At 28.9% G+C, this 12,179-nt stretch overlaps 1 protein-coding gene across 2 annotated transcripts; it reads left to right on the top strand.

Annotated features, from left to right (window-relative positions):
• The first annotated feature begins 1,521 nt into the window (after positions 1-1,521).
• mrj (DnaJ heat shock protein family (Hsp40) member B6 mrj) lies at positions 1,522-11,280 on the top strand. Of its 2 annotated transcripts, XM_068773678.1 has the most exons (7): positions 1,522-1,987; positions 4,709-4,803; positions 4,889-4,998; positions 5,725-5,862; positions 7,762-7,944; positions 8,475-8,733; positions 9,204-11,280. In XM_068773678.1, the coding sequence occupies exons 2-7, from the start codon at positions 4,739-4,741 to the stop codon at positions 9,301-9,303; spliced, it is 855 nt and encodes a 284-aa protein (XP_068629779.1). In that variant the 5' UTR covers positions 1,522-1,987; positions 4,709-4,738; the 3' UTR covers positions 9,304-11,280. The 2 variants fall into 2 exon arrangements, with proteins under 2 accessions (XP_068629779.1, XP_068629780.1); XM_068773679.1 differs by lacking the exon at positions 5,725-5,862 and having other exon boundaries at positions 1,530-1,987.
• The last annotated feature ends 899 nt before the right edge of the window (positions 11,281-12,179 follow it).

Raw genomic sequence — 12,179 nt, 5'->3', positions numbered from 1 at the left:
ATACAGGAACCAATTTTACTTCAATTTATTATATTATTTACTCTGCCCGTGGTTATTTTACATTAAAAATAGCTTCATTAAATTAAAAAGTTGTGTTTATATAACAATTATAAAAAATCACCTGTGTTTAAAATATTTGTGTAGGTGTAGTTCGTCGCCCACAAGCAAACAACAGACCTAATAGTGAAAGGTGACTAAAATTTTGTCTGTTATACATGACCAAGTATGTACGATGGATTAATCATCTCCTAGAAGGCAGGTTTGCCCGTAGCTGGCGGAGAGGTCTTTCGAATTATTACTTCAGGGAATACTCAAATTCAATTATTATTAGTCCTCGCTAATCCATTGACATGGTGTTCGATTAGGTAGAATTCAGTCGTTTATGCTTAAAATATCACCATTGTCTTAGACATCTTGAAATCAGAAACGTGAATGAATGTGATATGATGTACATTTAAAAATTAAGTTTTAATTCCATGTTTTACCATCAGATAAGTAATTGGACTACAAAAATAGAAATGAATCATACAGAACAGTTCATCTGGGCAAAAGGTTCATAATATTTACAGAATATAATTTGCAATTATTTTTTTAAGAGACGATGACACCTCTGGTATCGCTGGTATCATTAAATGTTATGGCGGTCTCGATGTCAGTTGGAGTATTTGCTTCTAATCTGCAAATATCAGAGAACTAGATTATTACCACTTTTAATATCTTAAATGGGTATAACTTAAGACTAACAAATGTTATAAACAATAGAGATATTATACGACAAAAATGTTCGTGAATTTGGCAGCATAATAAATAGTATACTTAATAAATGTTAAACCGTTAGTATTTTTATTGGTTTTAGGAGTAGTGAGAAGTAATTTTATCATTTGTTAAATCAGCCCCTTCGTATTTAATAATCGTCATGTAAGTTAAAAAATAACAAACAGTGTAAGGAAACACGCAAGTTTGTTTTAATACCTCTACGGTAAGATTTAGTTGTTTTTATAACTTCTGTACTACGTTGTGTGTTTATAACAACTTCATTTCAACTTCAATAATTTTTTTTAAATTAAAATTAATGAAATTTTAGGTTTATTGAATATAAAAAAATAAAACTAAAAAAGACAAAAGAACTGAAAGTGTTTTACAAAATAAATATTACTTAATTAATTAGTATACATAAAATTGGCATAATAAAATTATTTACGAACTATTTATTATGCATTTGAGTTTTTTTTGCATAAGAGGACATTTGAACGCTCATAAACATTTAATTAAACTCTTTCAATTTTTTTTGTGAATTAAATACATTTATATGATTAGATAGTGAATTGACATACTAAATAATCGGGAAATCTTCTACACTAATATATCGTAATAAATTTTAATTTAACAGATTTCGCTTTTTGCACTTTAGACTTATTAGCTGCAATCTAATACTTTGATATTAAATATTTACTCGATTTCAGTTGGCTTTACTATTAAGTGTGCCCATAACTTCAAGCAGAACTAGATAGTAGAAAGCAGCAACATCTATCTTAATTTTCGTTTTTACTTACAATTTTATTGCATTGATGGTAGTGCCAATATACTACATGTCAGTTTCTATTTATTAGAAAAAGGTGCGGTTACAAAACACACGGGTTAATCCTTTTTTTATTTTGTCGAAGGTTCGCGATTGAATTATTTTAATAAATGATTAATTTGCTAACAAAGGGTGATATACTAGTGTCATGAGTTAATATTTTATACTAAAGAACAAACAGTAGTATCACAAAGTGTGACAAAAGCAATCATCCGTTTCATGCATGTGTATTCGACATAATAAGTCTCTATCATATCGAATAATGATCAGAAGTCAATAGTGAGCTGATTTACAATACAAGTGATAAAAGTGTAGTTAATTGTGAAACTTCAACATCGGATAAAAAGGTTTTTGTCGCCATCGTTGCACCTGTTTTTCAATCACAAGAAGAATAAATGCTTTGTTAAGGTTTTTATACTTTATTTATTACTTTAATTAAGTAGCAAAATAAATTGATATCAATATTATCTCACTTGTTTATCCCAAAGTAGGTATTTTTTAGCAAATTTTATGTTCGATGTCTTGCCATATTAAATTTATAGTATGCATCATACATGGTGTAGGTGTTAAGACGGCTCTTCATTTCCTTACGACTTAATAAAATTGATGTACAATTAGTAAAATTATGATTGAATAATTAAAAAAGTCGAAGTGGATTCTATAATAAGTTATCGCTTAACAAACTATAAATGTTTCTTAATTTTTGTTGATATAAATTACGTAAATATAGATTGCTAGTCATTGTTGCAAAATATCGAGACACCAAACTATTCACATTATCCAATTTAAATAAGGAATACTTCGCAATTAAAATAAATTTAAACCTGTTAATTAAGTACCATTACTGATTTTTGCAATATGACTAGTATTTGTTAATAAATCTGTATTTAACTTTTTATTTATCATAATTTTTGCAAATACTTTATTTTAATATTCCTAACAATAAAATGTAAGAAAAAATGTGTGTGTAATATTTGACTTGTGTGTTATACCTGAACTTTAGAGATCTTACTTCCAAAGGTAAATATTAATAATAATAGAAGCTAAATATTATCTTTAAACTGCATCTAACTTTTTTATTTAACTACATTGTGAAGAGCATGTGTAGAAACATCCTATTATATGTAGCAGACATTTGAGGAAAGCTGGTGGTAGCTTTGCTCACTTAGAGCAAATCAAATGATTATATATTTGCCATACTGCTGTTATTTAGTTCTTCTAGTAGTAACACAAGTTACTATTTAATGCTAATTGAATATATCTATTGTAACATGCTATTAACCAATGTTATCTGAATGCTACATTGCAGTTCCATATACTTACTCATCCATTAATCTTTCATAATAGTAATTCTTTTTATATATTTTGATGTCTACCTTTAATTCTTTGCACTTAGGAAAAAGAAAACAAGAAGCCAAAAAGTTTGGTTAAGTTTTAGGTAATGATTTGAAACAATTAGTTATTATTTAAATGATTCTAATTGTTTTGTTAGTTATACGTCCATTAGCAGCATTGAGAATACAACAATATTTATGTACACAATGTGAATTTATAGATTCTAGTTTGTTTATTTCTTATGTATTTCTTATATATTGCATATAGATAAACCACTTCTCATAAATTATACTATTATTCTTGTATTTCTGTATACTCATCAACTATACAAACATGTAACATCATTAAGTCTAATTATTATTAACAACATAATATTAAATAAAGAACTGTAGAGATTAGCACTGCCTCACCTGTAGCGACTGATCTCTATAGTTCTTCTACTTTTTTTACTAAGAAATAACACAAATATTCTTTAATTAGACTGCAACAATGTTTTTGAATACCACTTTGAAATTTTTTTCCTTTGCTTATTGATGGAACAATATTAATAGGCTTTATATTTGAATGTAATATTAAATTAGACTGCAGATCTAAAGAATATAGTAAAAGTATAGGTCTAATGTTATAAAAAATAATATTATTATAGTATATAGTTTGAAATTGTTGATTGAACAAAGATAATTTTCTGCCAGTATATGTGGCATTGGAAGGCCCATGAGACTAGGTGAACTGACACCATAGTAAAGGTTATAGGAAGCCGCAGGATGTGGGCAAGACCTGGTATCTTAGCAATTTTTGTATCATATCATTTTGTATTATGTCAGTGTAAGTGTGTAGAAAAAGGCATTTGAAATAGATTAATGTTTTAAAATTGAAGTTATGAATACATTCAACTGACAAACATATGTTCTTGGTTGATCATTAAGCATATAAAAAGGGGTCCATTTCAAAAAACAGAAATAAAGAGACTTATTAGGTTTGTTATTTTGACACTGCTATAACACAACCTTAAAATGCATAAGAGTGACAGAAGGAATTTCACTTTCCAAGTGATCTAAATAAGGAGACAATGAAAAAATTAGTTTTATGACTTTTGTACATTCACTAACAATAATACACAAGGGCCACAGTTGATAAACCAGAGAATAAATAAAAAGATTCTTTATTTTGGAAAATTATAGGAAAGCCTTCTTTGATTTATAAACTAAATGCTACTATCAATGATTGCAGTGGTATGTTGAGAAAAACTGCATTTTTGGTGTTTTAATAAAATTAATTGCTGCTGCTTTTATATTTTGGAAAGAAATTAAATGATTATTAAATTTTTAAAAAATAGATATGCAAAAGGCCACCTAACTTTTACTTGCAGTTAACACTTTTATGCAGTGAGCAAATGAGAGTAGATAGAACTAAGTATTTATTTAGCTCTAACAGTTTATTTACATTTACAGCATCTACTCATGCCAAGGAATCATAGTTTTTATATTCTTTAGCATAATTTACTTTAATTTTTTGTTTAAGAATACTCATTTACTAGCAAAAGACAAATTGATCTCTTTGGAATATTATGTCAAAAATATATATGTTTTACTTTTGTTTTTAATTCTGACATTCACCCGTCTTATGGCACCTATGTCAAAGGCGGGTGTGATGTCAAAGTAATATCTTATCATGAATTTAATTTTTTGTTGTTAAATATTTAACATTATAATTGTCAAGGTATCACCAAATATTGCTTAATGAATTTAATATTACATGATAATTTTTTGAAAATAAAAGTTTTGTTCTTTTCAGATAAATTGAACCCCTTGTGGGAATTTCACCATGGTTGACTACTATAGAATATTGGGTGTGTCAAAGACTGCTACCGAAGCAGAAATAAAAAAAGCGTAGGTGCCAATATTAATTGTTTAATATCTTAGTCTACATTTATTATTTTCATTAAGTTTTGACTTTTATTATATTTGTTTACAGATACAGAAAATTAGCTCTAAAGTGGCATCCAGATAAAAATCCTGATAATGCAGATGAGGCTAATAGAAGGTTTAAAGAGATTTCTGAAGCCTATGAAGTTCTCTCTGATGGTAGGTATTTGTATTTTTATCTCTTAACATTTCCTATTATTTGAATTTAATACATTATCAGAGACTATATCAACGGTCAGTTGTTTTCTACAAGAACTATATGGCTCATCTATGGCTGTTTTACCAACTACCCTACATACACATTGTTTATTGTACACAATATCTAGTGAACATGTTTTATTATTAAAGAAATACTTATAAATCTAGACCAAGAGCATAATGAATTACTTAAACTGTTATCATCAGGTGAATTATAAAATAGTACTGGTTGGTTTTTTATGTAAAGAAAGTCTACCCACCTTTTAATTTTATCATGCACTTAATATTTATTAACAACTTAAGGGGATTTAATAAAATACACTTGTTAGATTCAATGATGTAACCTATGATATATAATAGTTTATGTAATATCTCATATTTTTTTGGTATAAATTATGAAAACCGATATTTGATAGCTGAAGCTAGTTTTCCAGAGTTGATTTAGATAAGTATAAAATCTTTATCTTTTTTCTATTCAACATTACTTTCATTTTTTATTTAAAAATCAGGATATTTGAAATTTCACAGTAGTTTCTGTCAGCATAAAGTAAATAACTGAATTTATATACTTTATGGAAATATTTATTATAATTTTGCCACAGTTTAAGATTTAGTTACCCATTGGACTAACACGAAGCCAGTCATCATAGTCTTAAATGAATGTATAATAATCTTATTTTTGGGTAGAAAACAAGCGGAAAGTGTATGATGCACGGGGTTCCAGTCATCACAGTCACAGATATCAAAGCAAGAATGGAGTTAATGGGCACCGACACTTTAGCTTCAAAGGGTTTTTTGGAGAGACGCCCTTTCACCGATTTTTTGGTAGTTGTTAATTTAATGCAGGGATAGATAATATATATATATATATATATTGAATATTATCATTTTTATGTTTTTTTGTTATTATAAACATTTTTTTAATGTAAATATTCATTGCAAATATTTTTATTACATATAATTCATTATTATATCTGCTTTAGACAAAATTTTTAATAAACCTACCTTTAAATTTATTATTAGTTATAAAAGACAAATGTAACCTTTGATGTAGTAAGATTTAAGGTAGTTTAATCATTTTTACTTTCAATTAATCAATATATTACTTAACAATTTGTTGATAGTTTTGGACAAAGTGATAATATTCAGAAAAATATAAAGCAAATAACAATTAGTTTTGCTTACTCAATTTACCTACTTACATCACTAACTGTCTTGAGTTAAGAGTGAAATAACAAATTATTGTGAATGGATGACTTGCATACAATTGAAAGTATTGCCTCAGCATGACATAACACAGAGGGCCTATCGACTATTACGAATCTTTATTCATTTAAAAATATTTAGATGCATTATATTTATTATCAGCATTGATCACCAGTGAATAGTCTCCAATAGTTGCCCACCAGACAATGCTTAAATATCTGCCTGGGGACATGCCTAGTATTTCGGCATTGTATTCCATTTTATTATCCACAGATATAAGACCTACTACTGTTATTCATGCTGAACTTTTCTTCTGTGTAAGAAACGATTGAAACCAGAAAAATGTTACATATTTATTTTGAAAGTATTTTAATGTTTTAATTGAATTCTAATTTAGAAATTGTTTTATTCACTATGACAGTAAAACATAGAAAGTTTGATTAATTCCGTTATTTTATCAATCGCACAACTGTTTAATATGGAATTGGTTTGCATCCTAGATATTCAGTATTTAAAAGAAGGAATTTAAAATTGCCACATTAAAATTTTTAGGAAAATATAACGCACACACACACTTCATAATTCAGATATTTTGGACCATTTAAAACTAAGCTAGTTAGTCTATATTATTGAAAAACGATACCGTCTTCTGAAATGTTTAAATTAAAGGTTTTCAACATTAATTACCTTATTGGGTATGTCAATGACAAAAACGATCCAATGATTTTATAAGGCAAATGGTTCCATAAGTTCTGTGTTCATTGTTTCTTATATCTCACATTAGATAAACTTCTAAAGACAGAAATCTGGTTCTACTTAGATGCGCAATGATCTTCCCTCATGAAAAGCGCTTTTATACAAAATCTTTTGTATTTGATGGCATTTAAGAAAAGACATGAATCATTATCAACCTAGCTCCTATCAAATGCTTTGATATTTTGTATTGAGTTGTACCATCTTGTTTATTAAATTAAAAATTTTATAGGCATTTCAGTATGATTCATGAAGATATCCTTATCTATGTAAAAGATAATATCAACTTTTTGGCCTTAATATAGTTACTGTAATTTGCTGTGATGAAGTAAAAATAACACGGACAGTTGATTGCGTTTTTTTATTAGTGATTGAATTATTGTTCACATTACTGGCATTAAACATTTTAATTGTGGTAAAAGTAATATGTCGCAAAAAATTAATATATATATATATATATATATATATAATTTGCGATAAGGTGATACTCACTAATTATTTAAAGCCTTAAATCTGACTAATTGCACATTCACATATCTATTTCTGTTTCTATGTACTTATTATAACGGGACAAGAATAATATCCTTTTAAGACTTATTAATTACAGATTTGTTTCTAAAATGTATTAAAACATTTTGTTATGATTATTTATTATTTTATTAAAACAACACACCCATGGATGCGCTAGTGGCGCATACACATACAAACATACAAAATTCAAAGCTATTTTTTTAAGTTTATTGCTTAATATTTTTTTAAACGCAGAAAGAAAGAGGCGGGTGTATGATCAATATGGGAAGGAAGGCCTGAACAGCGGAAGAGGCCGTCGCTCTGCCCCCGACGAGGACTACGAGTTCGGTTATCATAGCTTTCCATTTACATTCCGAGACCCTGAGGAGGTTTTTCGAGAATTTTTTGGTGGTTCTCCGTTCGGTGATTTGTTTGCTGGTGAATATAAAACAATGTATTTTTTTATATTATTGTTAAAATAATTGCTCTGTTATGCATAATTCTTTATGGTGTATATTACTCTATTCACTAATTATGGATAAGCACGTCTTTTGATTTTAAACCCATGCCTACATACTTTTACTGAAAATTTCCCCTTTCCGGGATTGTTTTCTAGAGAATAGTGAGTATTATAGCAGCGTGAGGTGTTGGATATAAAATATTTTCTAAAATTATAATTAACCATAAAGTAGAACAATAGTCTCTATAAAATATATTAGACAAAACGAGCTATGTAGGTTCCTCTTAGCTTTACTGAAAGTGATTAGCCCAGGGTTTCTCAGCCTCGATCGCCAAGACAACGTAGAAACAAGTTCAGAGCGAGAGTAGCAGAGTAGAGATATAATTAAAATATTAGTTATTTCATATCGGGGTTTTATTTATAATCTAATTTAGGTCTGTGGTAAATATAAATTTTCATTGTTTTACCGAAATTAAACAACTAAGAGGAAACATTTTAATGTTTACAGATTTAAATGGGCATGGATACCATCACCGGCACGGGCGTAGGAGTCACCCGAGTACGTCACTCACTTCCTCATTGTTTAGTCCTTTCGGGCTGGGCCTGCAGGGGCTCGATGACGCGTTCGCTCATGCAGCCTTCAACGGAAACACTTTCACATCCTTTTCGACCTTCAACAGCTCCTTGGCAGGCCCCGGCAGTGCCAATATGAAGAGTACTACGACAACGACACGCATTGTTAACGGGAAAAAGATTACTACCAAGAAGTGAGTCCTATTTGTTTATTTAGTTTCTTATAAATCATGACCATTGGTGTTCTCAAATTAAGCTAACATTTTAAGAGACAGTTGAATGCTATGGCAAATTGCAGAGGTAATTGGATGTGATAAAATAAGTTGAAAACCATAATAAAATTAAGCTGCAAGACTTCTATTGCAGCAGGTCACATAGGGCTCTCCCTGCAATTTCTAGTAGAACTGGTTCGCAGCAGCTTGCATCCACCTTGTTCCCGCTGCTATAACAAAGTCGTCTGTCCATCTTGTGGGAGGACGTACCGTGCTGCTATTGCTGGTCCATGGTCTCCACTACAAAACCTTAAGGCTCCAGCAGGACCTACATCTGTATATTATTAATAGCACATTTTTTGCAACCACCTATTAAAACTATGTTGACGAAATAATGTGCAAAGATAAATTAATGTTTTATTATTAGACCTTACATTTCTTATTGTTCTCAGGATAACGGAAAATGGAAGAGAAACTGTAATGTCTTACGAAAACGGCGTTCTAAAATCAAAGACTGTCAATGGCGTTCCTCAATCTCTTACGTACAGTTAAGCCGAAATAATGATTTATAACCAAACTCGATCCAAATGACAACTTGTACTCATTATTGTTACGCGAGTTACATGTTCCATTTTTGATTTAGTCTCGCTTAATGTAATTATAATACTAGTTTCTGACATTGTAAAATAATTAATGATTTAAACACTAATGATAAATCAACATGTCAATGTAATTACTCTAGTTTTCCTAGGCTGATATCGCTTCTTAATTTTAATATGTTCTTTTGTTATAACCGGAAATACTGATTAAATTTAAAATAGGTTCAATAAATGTGCTGTAAAATATTGTTTTGGCACGGCGCCCTCTTTTGATCTCCAAGGAATCCTTGCTTCTTATCTTATAATGACTCACAATTCAGTGTTCATAACGTTACACTGGTTGTTGTGGCAAGTAGGATTCGATTTCACCTAGAACGCGGAACCATGCGCTGATTACAATGCGGCATTATTACATAGCTTGTAGACTTACTGAGGGGCTCACGTTATTTGATAGGTCTAGGATCTAATTGTGAACTTGTTGGTGTATAATTAGCTCTAATTTAAATTTAGTAAAGCTTTATCAATATTAAACCTATTTTGTCTTTGAGCTGAAACTTATGCTTAACTTCTCGGTTCCATCAGTATATATTAAAAAAAAAATAGAAAATAATTATATAAAGTAACAACTTTCGTACGTGAATATTTTGATAACATATCCGTAGTCGAAATTGGTCCGGTCAAAATTTTGGTTTAAAAATGAGTGAGTTTTATTAGTTTCGTCTTTATTACTTAAAAGGTTAGATATATTCAAAAGTGAAGAAAATGTGAAGCCAAAATATTAACCATGTCTTTAGAAATATTTGCAAGAAGGGGCGAGTTTGTTAAAATATGCATATTAGAAAGATTTATTTATACCTTACCAAACCACAGCTTTCTTGTTAGAAATACACTTCTCGCGTTTTACGAAGATATATATTTGTATGTTTAACAATTTCGCTATGTATGTTGTGCTTATTAAGTACTTAATATGCCTTTTGACGATAAAAATTATTAGATTTGAATTTGCTATTGATGATCGTTCCAATAAAAACGAAACAAGTATTTTTTTTGTTTTCATGTAAAGATTTAGGTACTTACGAGGATAATAAAGATATCAAAATAAAATTATAGAAGATCTTTCATCATGTTAAAACTTCAACGCCTTACATTTACCTACGTTGATTTATGAAGTTAATGGATCACAAAGGAAACTGTATGATAGGTGTCTAGACTGTTGTAGTTTATTTTACCTATTTTATTTTGATCTCTTAAATGTCCACGATACAGAATATTTTTTCAACAAATAATTTGATTGATGCATGACAGTGGAAAAGATTGTATTATAAAAAAACGGATTTTTTTAATGTACGTTACACATTATACATATTTTCCAAAGGCCCACACTCGTGAAAAGGTTACAAAATTTAAAAATAAAGCAAATTGAAGAAAACATTTTATAAAAATATATTATAAATAACAATACTATTTTTGTAGTAAAAATTTTCTAATTAATAAAAAATAAAATAAATGTCTACTGCTCATTAATTCTTGTCAATATATTGAAATAAAAAGTAAATTATTTACTTATGAGAAAGGTTTAAACATTCTCATTACAGCGTTTTGACAAGGAGTTGAGTAATAATTTAGTATGATTGATCTTTTCTTCAGAAGCATGTAATACATGTATAACTAACTGTCAGCACCCTTTGTGGAAAAGTAAATAAAAATTAAATATCTGTTTTGGAAACGATCATCAAATCTGTAGACGTTTGAGGATTGAATTGTTACATTTTTTTAAATACGGTGCATCTTCATTCTGATTAATGTTGCCCTTATTTAGTAGTGCCATTGCTTGGGAAGTGTTTTTCGAATTAAATGTCAACATATTCAATGTAAATAAACGTCTTCACACAGTGTCTACGAAATTGATCGACTGTAATAAATACTGCAACAAATGCAAATAAAAATATAATATATTTTGTCGTTTTATTTATCCCTACATGTTACTTATTTATAAGGGTAATTGACAATATGGGTATCATTAATGTAAAATGTTTCCGCATATATATCCTTTATTACATATTTACAAGCACAGTGCATATTTAGTAACAGAAAAATTATTAAGCAATAAAAGTACGTAAAATTATTTCGCGCCATAATTTGATTGTCTTTAAACATATGATTTATATCTACATAAAGTATAACATACTTTAATGTTTGTTGAATCATTGGAGAAATTTTTATTTCATTATGTATCAAATTGTAATTTCCAAAGAAAAGACAACTTAAATCTAACGACGCCGGAACAGTTAATGTGCTGAACCCATAAATTCAGAACTCTGGTTGAACGTTGCTTATCAGATGTTATTTATGGTATGTTGGGATTTTATGTTTTATACAGTTCAATGCATACATTTCTATATATAGCTGCAAATAAAACTTCAAATCTATAACGCAACAGGTTAAATCAGTTATATCCTGATGAAAGAGGGGAACCCCGTAAAACTCCGTATTTTTATATATATATCTAGGTAATTTTAATTACTTACAGCCAGTTTAAAAAACGTCAATTTATTTATATATGCAATTAAAGTACATGTTAATCGGTATTTAACGTGATTTGGAGTGCATACATTAAAACAACGTTGTTTTTTATTTGCAATTAAACACCGATCAATAGAAAATTCAGTTTTTTAAAACCATAAGTATATAAATAAAATAATTCTCTTATTGAAACCATACATGGAAAAGTAGTTAAGAGCGTCAATATTGTCAAAAAGAAATCTCTAAGTTGATAGATTGGATGTATAATAATTTTATTATATTTTTGCACTCTATATCAGGGATGAG

Source organism: Battus philenor, unplaced genomic scaffold (genome assembly GCF_028537555.1).
Source record: "Battus philenor isolate CCGP_79_NKW_IND1 unplaced genomic scaffold, ilBatPhil1.0.hap1 SCAF_6, whole genome shotgun sequence".
Lineage (NCBI taxonomy): Eukaryota > Metazoa > Arthropoda > Insecta > Lepidoptera > Papilionidae > Battus > Battus philenor.
This window is presented reverse-complemented; position numbering and strand designations above follow the sequence as displayed.